The 20162-nt window shown below is 43.7% G+C and overlaps 1 protein-coding gene across 1 annotated transcript in view; it reads right to left on the reverse strand.

The window, feature by feature from the left end:
* Positions 1–586: 586 nt before the first annotated feature.
* The window catches only part of NXPH2 (neurexophilin 2), a 34931-nt gene continuing 15355 nt past the window's right edge, over positions 587–20162 (reverse strand). Inside the window, exon 2 of the mRNA XM_030952754.1 lies at positions 587–3423. Coding sequence (XP_030808614.1) covers positions 2680–3423 — 744 coding nt within the window. The 3' untranslated portion in view covers positions 587–2679. The remainder of the gene's footprint in view (positions 3424–20162) is intronic.

A 20162-nucleotide genomic window follows, 5' to 3' on the forward strand; every position in this document is an offset into this window, starting at 1 on the left:
CTTTTAAGCTGATTCATAAAGTATTGTGGTTGGAAGAAGAGTGGTGGGGACTTGTTGGGTGAGATGGGGTTTGGTACCACAGCTCCCTCCCTCTGCCCCAGCTGCCAGGCTGCTTCCCTGTGCCAGGGCTGCATGGCAGGAGACTGGGGTAAGGTTTTCTCCCATGGTTTGTCTTCCTGAGCCTGGAAACCTCAGCCTGGGAAGTGCCACAGCAGGGAGGAGGAGAATCCAGCTGCCCTTTTGATGAGGAACTGAGCAAGGGCTGAATCAGCAGCGAGCTGCCTTCTCTCCCAGCATGGTCCTGCTTGGGAATGTTGTCCAATTTAAACTTTCCCCTTCACTTTTAATGTACCTGGTGCAATTATTGAACAGTTTAGGATTGTCTTTGTCAAAACATGTGCTTCATTTCTCAAACCTCATGGAATGCTGCTGAACCTACTCTGCCTGGGCTTGTGCACAGTTCACTATAGCACACATTTAAATATCTCCTAGAAAAATTCCAACTCGGCAAAAATTGTTGCTGTGCCTTAGTTTTACTTTGTCTCTTCACACATGCAACATTTAAAACCAAACATCAAACGGGCCACAGGCAAGTGCCAGATTTAATAAACTCTCTTTATTTACATACAAATACATGTACACATGTGTTCTGTATATGTACACATATTTAAGTGTATATACATACATGGTTTCCACATACTCTACAATAAATAGCATGTAGGGTTTTCTTTTAATTGCCTACAGTGCTGAGTAAAAATACATGGCAATAAAATCATGGCTTACAGCTAAGTTACAAAAGCACCAACCACTGAACTCGTAGCAATAAATCCAAGCTCATGTACAGCTGGGGCGAGGACACGCTATACAGAATACAAAGAGACCAACTCGTAGGAATTGACAGGAATAGGCAAACTAAAAAAACATCATTATAGACCAGGAGAGACTCTGTATGAAATAAGATGAAGGAAAACATTTAGATTATTGATCAAACTAAACCACACGTTTAAATTTGTCACCTAAAGAGAAAAACAAATCACCCAGTTACTCGCATATTTTTAACAGAGTAATTTTTTTGTGTGAGTCTTTACCAAGGAAATCAGAATTAATCTCATGAGTGAGTCCTTCCGAGCTGCCACAGTCACTTGTCTGTGTGCACATCACCAAACAGTATTTCAATAGTGCTTTATTTAAGCTGTGTGTAACTCCTTGAACCCTGTGTGCAAGTCTGACTGGAGGCAATCAGCACTTCCTCAGCCAGCTCCTTCCACAGGACCTGTGACATCGAGCTGTCACCAAGGAGCAGGAGAGCAAACTGGCAGCAGCAGCAGCAGCAGATCAATACCCAGAGCAAGCACAGGGGTGATGCTGGAACTGCATGGGCAGAGCCAACCACTGCTGACTGCAGTGGGACCACAGCTGGTGGAGCACAGCCACAGCTGGACCCTCCCTTGCTGCAACTGCACTGCAGGGAGCTGGTGCTGCACTAGGGGAAAGCCTGGCTGAGTATTTATATTAAAAGTTTCAAACCTGCTTCATGAGGTGAAGGTGCATAGATTTTTGTTCTCTCTCTTTGTCATGGCTGATACTTTGACTTAAGATGTGCAGTGCAGTGCTAAGGGAACAACTGGTGCCAAGAAGGAGAAAGCTACTTGTTCAGGTATCATCCTTGTGCTGTGATGTGTTTTCCTTGCTGCACTTTAATGCTCAGGGACTGGATAGCAAAATAATTGTTTCTTTTTCCTGGAAGTCAGCCCCTGCTACAGTTCAGAGAATCACAGAATGGTTTGGGTTGGAACAAATCTTAAAGATCATCCAGTTCCAACCCCCCTGCCACGGGCAGGGGCACCTTCCACTAGACCAGGTTGACTTAAACAGAAATTATCTTTTCCTCAGGTATTTATAGACCCTTTGTTGCTGCAAAATTAATACTGGGGTGTGTGTGCTTGTGTGAACATGTGAGCGGAATCAAACCCAGCGGTGGGCACGGGAGGAAGGGATGTATACCACATGTGCACACCTGTGGGGTCTAATAAACTGAAGCTCACAGAGGTCTAATTACATCATTGCATATCCATGGGTAGGAAGTCTGAAGGAAGAACTACTCACTCTTCACTTCAATGAACACCTACAGCTACTACAACTCATAAAAATGCAGATTTCTCTCCTTTTTTATCAAAGAATTAGCACTTCCTCTTAGTATTTGGGCTTGACTGCTTGAGCCCTCTGTGTAACATTCTTTATGAAATCAGTGGGAGAGCTGTTTATTTGAAGTTTGGGTATGAGCAGCTTTGAGGCTGCTCCATCACTTGTTAATTCTGTTGTCACCTAAAGTTCCCAATGAGAAACAGGACCTGCTAAGTGCTGTCCAATTCAAGTAAAAGATAACCTCTCTGCCGTGGAGTTGTTCAAAAGAGTGATTTTTAAGATCAATGTTCATTCCAGACATAATTTAGTTTGATTCTCGTCACGTGCCTGCCTGGCAGTTCCCTTACGAATGATGAGAGAGCTGAAACGCAACGGCCTCAAAGGAAAACGATTGTTACATAAACAGCTGGATTAGTTACGATACAGCACGAACACAGCTACGGTTTTTAGAGACTTTTTAACCTGATAGGAAACCACATTCCTCTCCAGAAGGTTGATGGGAATGCTCGTTTCTGTGAGGGATCCCCGGGCGGCTCAGCCGGAGGACAGGTAGGGCGTCTCGCTGTGGTAGTTGTAGTCGGGACAGACCTTCTGCACCAGTTTGTAATCTACGCTGTAGAAAGCGATGTAAATGCAGATGACTTTGAAGGGTTTGGAACACAACCAGGAGACATGGCTTTGGGTCTGCTCTTGGTAGCAGATCTTGGAAGGGTCAAAGTTGCACAAGGCAGTTTTTTTAGCGCGGTCTGTTTTCTCGTACTCGATGCGGCAGTTGAAGGACTTGGACTCCTTGGTCTCCAGTGTGGACTGTGGAGATGGCTCAAACTCTACCACTTTGGAGGGCGGCACCAGGCTGACAGAAACATTCCCTAGGCCCGTGGAGTTGTGTCGGAAATAAACGCTGAAGGTTCCGTTGCCGTGATCAACGATTTTCCCCGTGATCAGGAGGTTCAGCTTTACAGTTTTGATGTTGGAGTGGAAGTCACCCCACCCAAACATTTTCTTGAATTTCCCAGTTTTCACTATAGGTCTGCGTTTAGTTCGTGCCAGAGATTCCTGAACCTCCGTGATGTTGGACAACCAATCCCAAAAGTTTTCTATGCTGTCCGAGTAGGACACCTGGCCGTGTTTCAGCACTGGGGATGGTTTAACAAAGAGGCGTAGGGGGTTGATGATCCTGGAGTGGACCACGTTGTCAACCAGTGTCTCTGCAGCATCCTTGTCTTCCCAGTCCAGCACCTCCGCGGCTTGCACCACCCGGCTGGTGTCACAGAACACCTGCTCCAAACAGAAACAGAGAGCAGGGTCAAGGTGGGGAATGAAACAGCCAAGACACAGAAGGAGCCATTGATATTTAGTTTTATACCCATAGGGTCTGAATCGGTCACCTGGACCACTGCAATGAGTAATTTCTACTGCTCTATGAGAGTTCAAGGATTTAACTTAGAATAGCTTATGGAAGATGCAAAAATCTCAATAGGAGCCATCCATGGGGACTCCATGGGGACTCCTGTCCAACCTCTGGACAGGCTGATGGCTGTGATGTGCAAGAGCAGGTGCCCCATGCTCACAGATTTGTAAGATGAATACCTGACTGGGGAAAGTGGAAACCCTGAAGATCAAAGTGGCCCCTCTGCTAAAAGATGGAGTGAAATAGAACAGCATGAATTTCCAGTCCCTTCCTTTTTCTCCCCACAACCTTCCAGCAGGTTTAGGCTTAAAATCCTGTTCTGTTGGTGTAAATTGTCTCCTAAAGCATTTATTGTACGTTTGTCTTTTCTGGTGTTGCTTTTTCCATTTGATCCAAACCTAGTTTGCATGTTTGTGCCCTTAGTTTGACACAGTGACCATGGCCCTGTTTTGGTGTGCTGGTTTCAGCTGCACAGCTGCCTGTGCTTAGCAAGGCCCAGCCTTCCAGAAGTGCTGAGCACTCCCAGCCACACAGCACAGCTCAGTTGTAAGATCCATGACAAGGCCAAGCTGAGTTTGCAATCAGAAAGCAAAACCTCCTTCTGGTAGTGACAGAATGGCCTTAAGCTTTCAGAGTCAAACACACAGGTCTCAGTAAAATTTCCAACTCAGTGCAGACACACATTTCCCAGGTGTTTTTCTGCTCTCTCTGGCAAAGAAGTCCTGTTGGAAATGCAGAACTCTAGTGTATGATCCAGAGGAAGGAAGATCTGTGTTTCAACGGGACAGAAATGATCATCTGACTTTTTTTAGGTCCTTTAAATCTTGAGTATATCTTTGGAGAAGCTTTTTGTAGAATGCCTTTGGAGAAGGCATTTTTAGGCTCTGTTCTGTTTAGAACTGCCTTACACAGTCATCCTAATGTACAAAAGAAAAACTTTTTCAGCTGCATCTATTTCTACAAAATGTGTGAACAGAACAAAGAGAAAATGGGAAGAAGAAAGGACACTGTTGTCCTGCCCACATCCCCAGTGACAAACTGCTGCTGGCCCTTCCTCCTGGCCAAATGCTGCTCTTGCTTCATCACTGATCCCACAGTGCCAGGGTCCAGGTGGATCCCAGTAAACCTAATGCAGGGATGGGGTTTTCACTCTCCAGCAGCAACATTACAGGGTGGAAGTTTTCCTAAAGCAGCCAAAATATGGAGTGCAGACATGGAATGTGTGGGATGGAATTTTGCGCTTCGTGTCTCACAAGGGAAACCTCAATGTTGGGCTTGCTTTTCCCTCTGCTCCTGATCCCAAAGGGTCTCCTACACCTCTGGTACCTCACAGGGCTCTGTTTTTACAATATCCAGCTGTTATTTCTATAAATTGCAATTTTTCATTTCATCATCTGGCAAAGATTAGAAACTCCAAAGCCCTTAATCTTCACTGGGGCCTGTTCTGCAGCAATAGGCTCCAAACCAGAGCCCAAACCCACTATCACATCCTTCCTGATCACCCCTAATGCAGTGATTATGATGAAATGTGGAACAGCAGCAACATTCACAGCTTGAATGTTGAAAGGTGACCATCACTATTGCTAAACCATAAAATCACAAAATGGTCTGGGCTGGAAGGGATCTTAAAGATCATTCACTTCCAAACCCCACCTTCCAGCCTGCCTTGAAAAATTTCAGGAACCTGTTCCAGTGCCTCATCACCCTCACAGTCAAGAATTTCTTCCTAATAACTAATCTCAACCTCCTTCAGCTTAAGGCCATTCCACTTGTCCTATCACTTACTTTTCGCTAGAAATAAATCCACAGCTGGGTGGAAATGCAGTGGGCCAGGTGTGTCTCTGCAAAAATACCTTATTTCCTTCTTCAGATTAAAAGCGGGGGAAGAAAAGACAACAGCGATCACTCTCAGCCCCAGACCTTGTATGTCAACTTTCTGCCTCTATCTTATATTTTTTTTATGGCTGAGCTAGGAACCCGAGGAAATAGGAGATTCTAATGGAAACAGTGACAGATGCTGATCTGTACCAGCCCAAATAGCACTGTCATAATGATGCTGGGGGAAACATGACTTCTGCTGTGATGGAAAGTTCCTGGTGAAGCTCTGTCATGTTTATGTGTGGCTCTTCAGCCACTCCTAAGCCTGTCACCAGCCCAGGATCAGCTGTGTGATGCTGAGAACGCTGGCCATCCCCACTGGCAGGGAAATCACTCCCCTGCTGCAGAGAAGTGACTCTGCTCACATGAAGCAAGAAGTGCTGCACACATTCACCCATACCCAACCTGACCTGAGGCCTTGAGAAGCACAAAAAAGAGACTTTTCTGCTGCATTTCTAGATTACAGCTGGGCCCAGGGGCCTGGCAGTGCTGGAACACCAGAAACTTTCCTCATTTGCACAGCTAAATGAAATGCTATTTAAAATGCTAATGACCACTCAAACCATGGGCACCTACAGCTGGTATTGCTGTTAGCAACTGAGTCACAGGGAACAGTGGTTGGGTATTTTAAGGTGAAATACATGGAAAGGAAGCTGTTTAGTTCACAGGGGAATCTGGCTTTGCTGGTGTCTGCACCCAGCTCTGACTGTCCTCTGGCAAGGGCACAGGAACACCCTCAAACATCCTTCAGGGCTACTTGTCTTGTGCAATGCTTATTGAAATCCTGCAATGGCTCTTTGGCTTTTCTCCCCTGGCCTTTTATGAGGAGATGCAGAGGACATTGAGCCATGTGCTCGGTGTATGTCTCTTCTGGGGGCCCTCACACCAGATGAGATGGCAGAGTGCTGCTTTCCCAGGGCTGCCTTGCTGAAGGCTCTGACAGGAAAAGAAGAAATATGTGGGTATAGGGCTGGGGATGGCTGAAGGGTGGGAAACATTAACACATGCTGAAGCCAGCCAGGTTTGCCACATCAATAACGTATCAGGGCACAAGTATTTCAAGACTATGATGGTGAAATCGCAGAATTGCACCTTGCTAGACTAGTGCTACTTTTATTTATGTAATTGTTACACCAAATGAGGTTTACTCATGGGGTAATGAAACGCACCCCTGAAGCTACAGTGACCTGGGCTATTTCATGTGGTAACAGAACAGCTTTCATAACACAAGAATGTGAAATCATTGATAAATTGAATTATAAGGATGTAATACTCCTGTTTAAGGCCCAGACAGCAATTCCTAGGCAGAAAGCTGTACCTTACAGCTTGAGCTTACTCAAGTTTACTTTGCTTGAGTATTTTTTCCTCATTTTTTAAGTATTTTGCAAGGCTGTGGGATTCTCCAGTCTTGCACAGCCTTAATTCTTGACTCTGCTCCATCCTAGTGCTGTCTTGTTCCACTAATTTCATTACAGGGGTGAGAGACTCAGGAGCTGTCAGAATTTCTGTCAGCTCAGAGGGCTGCAGGGAAGCCCTCACGGCTCAGGGGGGTAAATTGTTGTGTTTTGCAAATATTCAGTAAAAAAAAAAGGAGCTTAACAAAGAACTGCCTGGTTCTGCTCACTGCCTGCCTCAGCAGCAGGAATGAGGGGACACTGCTCAGAGATGTGAATGGTGTTTGTGCTTTTGTAATGTAAAACCTTTGTGGAGTGCAGATTTTTTTCCTGTTTTGAATAAAGCTTTCTGCAGTATAAAAGAACCCAACTCTAACACTTGTTCTTTCCCAAGGCCCTTCCCTCACTGGCTGCATTTTGCTGTTAGTGAGGAAGGGCCCACGGCTTTGTTCAGCTGTTTATTCACATTGGTTAGCAATTTCCGGGCAATAAAAAAATCTGTATTAAAAGAATGCAGCACATGCTGGAAAAAACGACTTCCTCAGCATCTTTCCATTTCACTATAATGCATCACTATAGTGAAAAATATTGCTGGTAGGGTATTTGAAAAATACCAGCTTAGGGAAGTTAGTGTATCCACTTAAACAGATGGCTGTTGCTGGAGTTCTCCTCTGCTGCACCAGTGTTTTCCCATTCCCTCCAAACCATCAATTTCCACACAGAAATCACCTAATCTTTTTCCTTATTACAGAGGCTGTAAAATGGCACCCAGTTACCCTAAAATTCCCATTTGCCTGTAGATATTTTCCAGTAGGAAGCACAACCTTGGCCCCATCCACAGCGCATCTCGCTGTTTTCTCTCGCTGTGTAAACGACGAGAGCAGCTCAAATCAGTGCAGCGTGGTTTGTATTTATGGAGTTTTAAACTTCAAACCTCTGGTTCTTCCTGTGCTCTCCTCTAAAAGATGGTGACTGCTCTTCACACTCTCCCTCTTTCATTCATGATCCTGATCAGAGCAGCACAGGGTTAAATAACATTCCCTGTGAGCTGTTTTTGAGAAATGAGCTGACACTGATGAAACACTGGTATCAGTAAATGCTCTGTTTTCTCCATTTGCCCAAATTTGGGTTCATTTGGAACTCACTCCAGTGCCTTTCTCTGTGGGCAAGGCACTAAATAAAAGCAGGTGTCCCCATGCAAGAGTTAATAGTTCTGGTGCTTTGGGAATTTTATCCAGGTTATTCATCAATCACCAGCAATCATTCCTTTAGCTTCACCCCTGCCAGGAATCATTTAAAAACTCTCAGCAATTAGCTGCAATGAATTGGTCTGTTGGAATAAACAGCTCTGAAGCACCATTCTGCTGCTCACTGGGAGCTTTTTATCCCACTGCTGGAGAGGAGGGGTACCACCACTGCTCTAGCCCCCAGTTTCACCAGTGAAAAACTCATACTGGGGGACAATTCCAATGTCTCCTCACTCTCTGCTGCTTCCATGCCCAAGTGTCCCATGGGTTTGCACTCGTGTCCCCTCTGCAGCAGCACAGGACACCTCTCTGGGTTCCCTGTGCTGATTTTGGATCCTCACAGGCCATGAGATAACGTGGCCCCATCGAGTGGCTGCACAAAAGCCCCAGTTTGAAGGGGGGTGTGTGGCAGGGAAGAGAAATAACTCTGCTTTATCGGTTTGAAAATTCAGTGATTTCAACACATTTATCAAATTTTAAATAATTTATGTCTTGACAGGGCTTATCAATTTTGCAAAGCACACACATTAACCAGATACAATGATCTCATATTAGCTTTTTCAGCATCTTACACTGGAGCCCAGAAATATTAATAAAAACTCAGCCTGTCATCAATTAAATGGAAAAAACCATAAAATTGTGTTCCATTATAGTCTTTTAGTCTTTTTTTTCCCCCAAGAAAATGATGACGGGCTCCAATAATTCATCACAACAAGCTGAGCTTGAACTTTACTGATTATTAAATTTTTTTTCAAAGACAGAGGCTGTGGAGGGTTTTATGGCTGCAGATGTGATTGCTGTCAGGAATGCTGTGAGGAATTTGGGAGCTAAGCAACATCTTTCAGCAGGACTGTGTAAGAGTGCCATGCTTGTTGCATCCAGTCACAGCCTCATTTTTCAGGATGCAGGGGAGCTGCTCTGCAATGAAGCAAAAAGGCAGAGTTGGATGTGGCTTGGAGCAATCTGGTCTGGTGGAAGATGTCCCTGCCCATCCATGGCATGGGTTGGAATGAGATGAGCTTTAAGATCCCTTCCAACCCAAACCCTTCTGTGATTCTACAATCCACCAAGCACTGAGCTGGTGGTGGGCTGGTGGGATGTGAATATCCAGAAGAGAGGCCGAACCTTGTGGCTGAGGGTGTCCTCACTCCTCAGGCACCCAAAATGCCTTTCCAGGTTCTACAGCCTCGTCCTTGCTAGACTCTAAGTAAATAAACAGGTTCTTGTGCCTGGTTTTCTCTCTTCTGGGGTAATGATTTGCTCTTCAAAACACTCTGGTGCAAAGATTAAATTAAGTCAAAATTCAGAGTTCACCTGCTTGATTTCTGTTTCATTTTGAATGTGATGACACACAGGGACTGTGGGGTTCAGTGCACCAAATCCAGCAAGGATATCCATCATGGGGGGAAACTGCAGAGCTGGGAGTCAGGGGGGCTGATCTCCAGCTGGACAGTGGCAGAGTACTGAGACCTTTCAAAATCCCCCAGACAAGTTAGGGAGGTTACAATTAAGAAATCTTTAAAAGCTATTGCAACCTTCTTTCACTCAGGGAAGGTAGCCAGAAACCCCCTGTTCAATAACTAACAGAACTGGATTATTTCAGCAATTTTACCCAGCTTTGTGTAGTTTAAAATACAATGAGAAGATGCTTCAGCAGAAAAGAAAGCCTTCATGATTGAACCTTGCAGCCCATTAGATTTTCTGCTTGTAAACAGAATCACTGAATCACTGAGGCTGGAAAAGCTCCCTGAGATCACTGAGTACAACCAGTGACCAAGCACCATTTCAATCAGACCGTGGCACTGAGTGCCACATCCAGATTTCCTCAAACATTTCCAAGGATGGTAACTCCACCACCTCCCTGGGCAGCCCACTCCAGTGTCCAATCACCATTTCTGTGAGGAAATTCCTCCTAATGTCCAACATAACCTCCCCTGGCACAGCTAAGACCACGACCTCTTGTCCTGTTGCTGGTTCCCTGGGAGCAGAGTGTGACTTCCAGAGCCTCCTTTTCTCCAGGCTGAGCCCCCTGAGCTCCCTCAGCCACTCCTGGTGCTCCAGATCTTTCTCTGGACATGCTTCAGCCCCTCACTGTCCTTCCTGAATTGAGGGGCCAGAAGTGGACACAGCACTCGAGGTGTGGCCTCACCAGTGCCCAGTCCAGAGTCCTGCTGGCCACACCATTCCTGACACAATTTCATTATATATTTTTAAAACAAAATTGACACTTCAAACTCAGCATCATATTTTACAGGGGGAAAAAAAGCCACTTTAAAATTCTCCATTTTGTGCAAGCAAGCAAAATACTATTTTACTAAAACAGCATTTCAGTAAAGAAACAAAACTGGGAGGAAGAAGCAGCGGAAGAGTGAAAATTAAAAATAAAGCCTGCAAAGATTTCCTATTTCAAAACTGTGCCTTTTTCACAACCCTGACAAGTAGTTTTAGGTTATCTGAAGTGTTCCCTCCACCCGCAATCGGATAAATTGCTTAGAGCATAGATTGCTTTTAAATTATATCCATGCTTTGAATTGATCTACCTTTTTGCTGAGAGAACAGAAAATTTGTTCTGAGAAATGTTTCTTGCCAAAAAATGTGCACCAATTCTCTTCTTGAAGACTTTGACTGTTTGGGTTCCCCTTCCCCCGCCTTAAATCTAAATTAGAGATCTCTGAGATAAAAATTAGGTTTCTTGTTTGTATGTGTGTTGGGGAAAAACTTTTAAATTTTTTTCTTAGATATCACTAAGTAGTTTTAGTTCTTCACTATATATGAGGCATTCTGGAAGGGTGGGGAAGTAACAGAAATGTAAACCTTTCTGTGAAGGGTCTGAAAAAGTCTTGTATAAAAACATCAAATTGACATATAGTAGGTACAGAAAACTTAGATTATTACTATATTAGCACCAAATAACTTCCACTGATTCTCAAGTGGCTTTTTCAGTCACTCTGTGCATTTTCTTGATATTCAGGCTGAATTCTCACAATCTGTTTTGCACTGAGCTTCACTGCTACTATGGACACATGTACTGTCTTATGAGACTGAGATGTGCTTTTAGGGTGGAGATCTGGCATTAGGTTAGTTTTAGGGCCATTTAGAAGACAATCCTATCCACCTGGAAATCCTGCGAGACATGCCAGGTGTTTTCAATCTACACTGAAGTTGTGCTGCTTGCAGGTGCAGCTCATGGAGTCATTTAGGTTGGAAAGGACTGTAAAAAACATCGAGTCCAAGCACTGATCCGGCACTGCCAAGTCCCACTAAACCCTGTCCCTAAAACCCACGGCAGCTTGCAGGACCAAAGCCCATCCCAGCAAAGGGAAGCAGGGACACTCAGCCCCTCTGCCAAGCCAGCACCTTCCCACCAGCCCTCTGCTGAACTTTACAGTTAATAATTTCCCCTCCTGCTTATTTCCTTAATGCCTGGGAGATTTCACTCCACGTTTGCAGGACCAGTTCATTAAAATCCTAATTTCAAGCAGTAATTATCTGTGTGTGAGCGCTGCCTGTGGAAGCGGCGCTAGCGCTGACGCGCTCTCAGCTGCAGGAGACTTCCCAGATGCTCCAGTCCTGGAAGCTCTGGGCAGGAGCCACCCTGGTGCTCAGCTGGAGCCTGGCTGGCCAAGATTTCTAGGTGGGAAATGTTTTCAGAATCACAGTTCACCATGAAGGTTGTTTTGTGTGGCAGGGAAAATGTGTGAAGGGAAAACAGCTGTATCTGTTAGAAATGAACCTGACTTTACTGAAGTTGTCATGAGGGGTTTTTTATGCCTTGTAAAGTTTAAATTAAAAATCAATTATGGAAGAGCCCTTAATCTCCTCTCTGGAGTTGTTTTGTGTTTGGATGTTAACTCTGAGACCCCAATGACCTCTCTCAGTGTGAAATGCGACACAGCAAAGGCTGGTTTTCCTCTCTTCCCACTCATGTGCAATTATTCAATTTTTTACTGCATTATGCAGAGGAGAGTTTTAATAATCGAACCAGATTAAAAGAATGAAAGGATGCTTCTGACGAGTTAGAAACAAAGAGAAGCTGTGCATTTCTAGCAGATTTCAAGCTCTGTATTATTACAAGGCGTAAGAGATGATTAACAAAGAAAAATATTACAGTTATCTACTCCCTTTGAGAGCTTAACTAATGAACCTCTACCAGCTGCTCTTGAAAAACCAGTAACACTATCACTATCAATTTCAAGACAAAGCACAGCTGACAGATGTTTGAAGTGATAAATCAGGCTGCACAAGGATTAAAATAACAAGCCCCAAATGGCCTTTAAAAGACAAAGGTGCTGCAGTGAACTATTTTCAGCCACTTTGGATCCTGTCAAAAGTTGGATCACTGATACAATTATCTTGCAAAGCAGTAATGACCAAAGTAATATGTTATGAAAAATCTAACAATGGTGATACTCGAGCCAGGCTTTTGAAAAGTACAGGTTTGATAGTCATTTGTGCTTTTAATGGCAGAACTGAGAATGCCTTGCTTCCCTCAATACTACTTCTGGGAATGAGTGATGAAAAGTGAGCACTGGGCTGAAGCATTAAATGTAACTGAATTGCATTCTTGTACATTTTAATTAATCTTTTTTTTAAAGCAAGAAGTTACATTTTAATAGGCAATGAACACCATTATTTAAATCAAGCATAAGATTTTTGTGTTGCTTCACTGCAGGCTGCAATTTCTAACAACCTGCCAGTGACGTGATGGAGATAAAGATCCCGTTCCTAGAGAACAGCCTGTGTGCTTCCAAACTCCACTGCCTGTAATGAGAGACAACTGCAGCCGGGGGAGAGTGAGCAGAAACAAATCCCAATTTGAAACTATTTCTGGACTTCGCCCCAGCTTTCACAGTTTAGTGCATCTTGTCAGAGCGTGCACTTCCTTGCTAACTCTCAGCTGGGTTAGAAGGAAATGCTCTGTTTAAAGCATTACAAGGTGTTTTTCTGGCACCACTCTTGGCTCAGCCAGGGTCACCACAGAGCTCAGCGTGGAAAGCTCCCAGTGGAAAAGAGCTGCCCTAAGTGCTTTTGGCACTGACATCTCAGGAAAACCATGGTCACCCCAAGTTCCTGGCAGGCTCCTGCTACAGAACCAGTTAACTCAGGTTATCCGGAGACTCTTGAATTCCTCCTGAATCCTCCTGCTGTTTGAAGGAAGTGTGTGGCTGTATCCAAGAGTCCATCAGCTGGGCAGGGACAGGGGAGATTGACTTTGACTAATAATACTGTCAGGTTAAAAGCTCTCTTCCAGCGAACATTTTTGTTGTTTTCTTCAGGGATGGTGTTTCTCCCTGGAAACCCTGCTGCCCATGAGTGCTGTCATTAATACACCCTGAGCAGCACAGTCAGACCAAGCTCTGGGAGCTGCTCTCTGCATTCGTGGCATCTCCCTAAGAAAAATATTTCTGCTTCAAAGCTTTGTGACAGAAGCACGTGGGAAGTGCAGGAGCAGCTGGATTGGTACTGGCACAGAGGCACAGGGCACCCACTGCTGCTCAAGCAGTGAGATCAGGGAGTGCAGCAATGCAAACCACGGGCAAAGTTTGGAAATTCAGCCCAGGGATGTCAGGGTCACACACTGTGGAGAAGCTCCTCACTCACATCCTTTCAGTAAGTAATCCTGCACCACCCCAGGACTGCACCAAAACCTGTCCCTGGCTGGGCAAGCCCTTTGTCACTGCCTTTCCCCACGTGCTCCAGATGACAGCACAGATTTGGGATGAAGGCCAGGCTGAGGGTTGTCCTCCTCCCCACCATGCAGCCAGAGTGGAAGCTGGGGCTGTGCTGGAGCTGCCTGTCCCCATGCCTGCTCACAGCTTGTGCCCTCCCTGCTCAATGTGTGGAAGGCCACAGAAGTTTTCTAAATTAAATTAAAATTCTTTTCCCTTTTCAAAGCACTTAGCTTGAGATGGCACACTGGGGCACTTGGAGGTATTTCATTGCTGCCTACACACATGCATGCATGCTGCTTTCCTAAATGAATTACTCCCCTAAAGAAGAGAAAATCACTGACTGAGGCTGCCTGATTATTAAGTTTTAAGGTGAAACAATATTAGCTTTTGCCTGGCATGAGCCAGCCACGCCTGCAGTCATTGTGTTCTTCATAATGGTGTACTAACAGTGGCTTCATACTGTGAGGTCCTATTGAAACCCAATTTTAATCTCTTTTAATTTATTCAGGCATTTTTTATGTCCCCAAGAATAGGAAAATCAGAATTCCTTTTAGGAAAAAACAAAATAACACGTTTAGGATGTTTTGAAAATGACAAGGTTCAAATCTGAAATCCAGTCACCATGTAAGTTTTAACAGGGCTTATAGAAGTTGGTCAGTCATCTGCCCTGATATAATAAATCCATGACTTGTGTTTAACAAAGGGAGATGAGTTTGACACCTAGATTGCCTGGAAGAATGTCACAACATGTGCCTGGTTTGTTCCCTTGCAGGAATTTACCAAGATAATTAATATCTGAGATCGCTGTAAATGCACTGTAAGAACAGAAAGAGGATCTGAAGACAGAAAGACTCAGATCAGATGAAAATGTTACATTCTAGCACAATAGGAGTTAATACAAATTGCTGTCATTTGCATGCAAAAATATAATTTCAAACCTATTTGCTCCACATCTGTATCAAACAAGAAGGGAGCACATTCAACACATCTTTACATCTTCCAGTCTTTCTTTTACTGTGAATTACAGTGCACATAACCCCAAGTGTTAATTTGGTCTCATTTCACTATGCATTTGATGTATTCCAATTGGCATATAAAGAATAACATTTCCAGGTTGTGCAAAAGAACTGTACTAGCAGGGTGCTTGCAGTTGGTGAAACAAGCCCTGACAGCAGATACATCATCCAGGGGAGCTGGGGGTGAGGAGAATGGTGCTCTAACATGTGGCTTTTAAGGCACACATGTCTGAAACATAGATCCCAGAAAATGTACAATCCTAGCAACAGGGCAGGGGGAAGTGTTCTCTTCAGAGGCTCACTAGTGGTGTTTTACAGGAAAGGCTGTATAAAAGCATAACCTGAAAAAATCTTTCCTGTGTTAGCACAAATAACGCAAATATCAGTGGATTAGTGGATCCAGCCAGCTGGATCCCAAACCTGCAAAGCCCCCAAAGGCCTGAACCTGAGGTCAGTTTAGATAAGCCCTCAGTGAGAAATCTCAGCTCTGTTGGCTTGTCTGTCTTCAGTTACAAGAGGCTTTTTTTCTCAAAGTTCAGATAATCATAGAATCACAGAATGGTTTGGATTGGAAGGGATCTTAAAGATCATCTTGTTCCAACCCCCAGCCATGGACAGGGACACCCTCAGCCAGGAAGGTTCCATGGATACTCCTATCCCCATTCCCCTAACAACCCCTTTGACTTTCCCCTGCTCCAGAATTTGACCATGCAGCGTGACAAAACCAAAGTGTTCCTTAAACACCTCAGTTCTCCGATTTCTTTGGGGGTTATTATTTTTTTCAGCTGACCACAGTCTTGAGCTCTCTGGCAAATTAATTAATCTGCTTCCAAAATAGACTTTGCTAATTTAAGACTTACTCTGACAATTACCAATTTGCAGTAGTCAGTTCTCACTACTATTTAAGAAGTTGAATGAACCAGTTCATAAGGACCCAAAATTGCTAATAAGACTTATAGTCACTGCTTAATTCACCACACTAACTGAACAGGACAAAGTGAGGTGTTTTTCATTAAATTCTGAGTCTGTATAAGAAACCTAAGCCCAGGTCATGAGTAGGTTTGGGGATGAGTGTTAACAAGCGCCCTGAGTAATTTCAACCCCCAAACATTCAGGGGTTAGGAAGAGCAGGTTTTTAGAACAAGAGATGTGAGATGTGAGCTGATAAAGAGAAGCTACAAGAACTGGTGATGTGTAAGTGATGCCAGGCTTCAAAAGTCACGCAGTCCTTCTTGTTCCTAATGCATGTTTTCCCACAGATTGTGGAGATCAAAGAAGGAAACAATCTAAATGTAACTGCCTAGACCAAAGCTGGTAATAAGTGTATGACAGACATAAAAGCAACTCCGCTGTAAATGTTTTAAACTGTCTCCTGTGGATACAAAAGGTGGTTCTACAGGGACAGGAAGTAATTCCCTGTATTAAAATTTAATGTGTTGCCCTGTGTGATCAATTACAAAGCTATAAATATGTATGTGCGTGACTGAATCGGTAATAAAAATGTGATTTTATAAGTCTCTGAGTCTCCATGATCAGGCCAATAAACTTGTTACATCAAATTACATTGCAGCTTCTGGTACCTCCAGGAGTGCCAGTTCTTGTGATGAACCATTTCAGGAAGGGCTTGTCTGCCCGTCCTACCTGCCTGTGATGCTGCAGGCATAAGGAAAAATGGAGCACAGCCCTGTGCCACTTCCCTGTGTGCCTGGAACACCCATTGGTACAAACCTAATCTGGACCAGTCACCAGAGTATATGCAAGGTAGTCTGCTAGAGACTTTGGCTCAGAAATTGGTAAATAAATCTGGTTTCCCCATTCTTCTTAGCTGAGTTTGAGGCTGGGAATCTTCCAGCTCCTGTTTGAGGCACAGCAGCTTCTCCTGTCCACAAGCCATGCATGGAGGAGAGCAGGATGGCTGCACTCAGTGAGAAACAAGGATTGTTATTATCACCCACCTTTAGGGAACAAGGAGCTTGATTGTGCTACTTCACTGAACAGAGTTAGTATTTCCATACCATGCTGCAGAAAAGAAGGATCTCAGCAGATCTCTGTCCAGCCAGCAAAGTGCAGCACCTCATTAGTGCAGATTAGTTTTATGTCTTATAAAATAAGCCCTGGTTCGACTTTGCCCAAAATTCTGCAAAAATCCTGACAGCTGAATACGGATCAAAATGTCCAAAAACTTCTGATGTTCATTGCTGCTAAAAACTTGGGAGGAGATGTCTTCTCTGGAGGGCCAACAACATGCTTCACTTGGCTGCTTTTCTCCATCTCCATGGTCACTACATGGGATAAACAGGCTGGAGGGACAGGAAGGGTCCCAGTGTCCCCAGTTTGCTCCTCTCTCTGGTTTGGGATGCTGCTTCCCTGCCTCGCAGCCAGGCTGTGATGCTCCCACCAGTGTGTGGAGGTACTGAAAGGTCAGATCAGGTCTGATGTTCTACATTTAGGGACACACTTGATTTCCTGCACAGTAATCCAAAGTTAATGCACTGCACCTGGGTCATATTTTTGTAAAATGGTCTTGCATTTTGCATGACTGTACAAGGAAAAGATCCCTTACCAGAAGTCAGACCCGTGCAGACAGCCACAAGTTTCAGTAGGAGCTAACAGGGAAGCATGCTGGCTGCAGGTTTAACTTCTGTCTGGTAGCTACAGGCTAGGAACATGCAAATAACTGAGAGGTGTGATTGTGGCAAAAGTGAATTGTAGCACCAGCCAGTCCTGAGAGAATATCCTCTGCTGCAGAGAATGGCAAACCCCTTTTGCCTTTGGCTTTAATGATTTATATTATGTAGTGAGTGAATGAACAAGATACACATGCTGTTTTTATTGCTCCACCCATGTCCTCAACTAAGCATTTCTTTTTTTTTTTTTTTATCCTGTGGCTAATATCACAACTAAACTCTGGTATATAGTCTGAGTATTGATAAAAAAATCTCAGCTGTTCTGCATAAAATACTTCTTGCAGAATGATTCCTTCCTGATTTCCTTCATGCATATATTATTTACAGAGCAAAAAACCAGAGGGAATCAAATCACACAACCTAAAAAAGGAGTGAAAAGCAGGGCCTTACTTGCTCCCAGCAGTGAAGAAATGTAGTGTTAAGACTTGAAACTCATTTCCAATTTTCTGTGTTCTACCATGGTCTCTAAACAGCACATTATCTCACACACCAGATGTGCAGCTGTATCTAGGAACTACAGGGTGCAATAAGTAAGGAATTTCAGCCCTATTTCTTCTTTTATGTTTTAAGTAAAATACTTATTCTGATTTTAATTTAGGTTTTTTCTTGGGTTTTTTTTGTGTGCTTTGTGGGGTGGGAGAGAAGGGAGGAGTTTGCTGTTCAATTATAGAAATGGAAAAAGGAAATCACATGGGACACAGAGTGTTTTAATGTAACAACACAAGAGAAAACAACATCCACACCTCTAATTTTATTTAAATTGGTGCAAAATGAGAGTATAGAAGCAACTTAATAAACACTTAAGTGAAATTTTCCCACAAGTTAGCAATCTCTTGGCTGCCTCTGGCACTGAAATAAAATGGAGAGATCTTGAAAGTTATTTGAACCACTGTCAAGCGCTATTCTGAAAATACTACTTGGATATTAAGTAATTTGAACACATTACAATAAATGTTACCCTTGTGTTACTAGGAGGTTTATTTTTATTCTTATAACAAAAATAACCATGATGATAATGATGATGATAATAATAATAGTACTTTTCTGTCTCAGGTAGGATGAAGCAGTCCAATGGTGTTGCAAATGCCTGTTTTTCATGTATGAGTAGCCATCCTGGAAACAGAAGACATAAAACGTTGCACCAGGATGAATCTAAAACCTGGATCCAGCATGCTAATTTTCTGGGATGTTAATAATATTTGGGAGCTGGAAGGTGGAATATCAGCTCAAGAGAAAAGAGAGGCCACAGAGGGAGAAAATGAGTTTTAGTCTTCAAGGCACATTTTTGCCTTGCTGTTTTCCCAGGAAGGTTCCTGAGTCTGCCAGGAGTCACGGAGCACTCCTTGGGTTCCAAGGAAGGTTTCTGTGGGTTTTCACAACACCTGAACACCAGCGTGGTGCTGTTGTTCCCTGGCTCTGAGCATGGTTTCTGTGGAAGCTGACAAGGGTTGGCTCCTCACAGGATCAAACGGCTGCTCACCTCTAAAGGAGCCGAGCCTGATGCGCAGTGCTTGCAGTCATCCACAAACAAATGAGCTAATTAAATTATTTTTTTGTGTGTGCTCTGGTATACTGCATAGTCCAATTAAGTTGCGAAGCCAATCATCTTGAAATAAATCAACCACATTGTTACATAATTCTTTTTAACAAACAGAGACATCATTATATGAACTAGGTTCTAAGGGTGCCAGATGCTCCTAAACAGGGAGTCTAATTTATTTTGCTGATTTTAAGAAGCAACCTATTCATGTGTGATAGCTTTTGTCATCCAAAATGCTAATTCTTGTCTGAGTTTAAAGTAGGTTTCTGTCTTTCTCATCCATAAATGAGAGCATAGAAGAGCTAAATCTGAACCCTCTTTAATTCCCCATCACACAATCACACAAAAATCTTGTCCCAAAGCACTGAATAAATGTCCTTCTAAACACAGCTAATAGGATTGCAATGGAAAATAGGCCAAAACCACTTCTCAAAATTATTGTTGTCAATATGAAGAAAAAACATCTGATCTCTGAAAACAAAGGTTTTGCTGAAGAAAGAGCACTTGCTGAAAGGTTAGCATCACGCAATGGGAAAAATGGGATGGACTTGAATTATGTTCAACCTTAGAGCAGAGCAGAGCAGCCTGGCTGAGGGCTCAGAAGGCTCTGGCAGACTGGGAAGCCTCGTTCCCTCTGTAAAAAAAAGAGAAAAGATTACGTGCTTTCGATTTGATTAACGTTTCAAGGATACTATTAAGGGAGTAGAGATGTTCCCTTCCAACACTGCCAGTGACGCAGGCTCCTCCAGAGGAGAGCAGAATGCACACATCTAACTCTGCAATCAGGCAAGCCTCTTTTTATCTTTTTGCCCTTGGTTAATGCTTCTTTTTCTCCCAGAGAGAAGATTATAGGAAACAAAAAACCTGTGTTGGTTGTTTTTTTCTGATGCATTCATTGGAGGGTTGAGTGACTCTCACAGAAGCCAAGGCGTGCAGAGCAGCTTTGGTTGGCAGCCCTCTCCTAACCCATCTCCCAGGGTTTCCTGAAGGAATCACTCTGGACCATTACTAACCTGCACCCTCAGAGATGCACAACAGCACTGAGGAGAAAGAAATGGGCATTACTGAATATTTTCTGTGCACCTGTGCTTACCATTCTGACTTGTTCCTGTTTGTTTCAGACCACAACAAAACAGCCTTGCTTTGTATTTTCACTTGGCCAGTGATGATTG

The sequence above is a fragment of the Camarhynchus parvulus genome, chromosome 7 (genome assembly GCF_901933205.1).
Source record: "Camarhynchus parvulus chromosome 7, STF_HiC, whole genome shotgun sequence".
Lineage (NCBI taxonomy): Eukaryota > Metazoa > Chordata > Aves > Passeriformes > Thraupidae > Camarhynchus > Camarhynchus parvulus.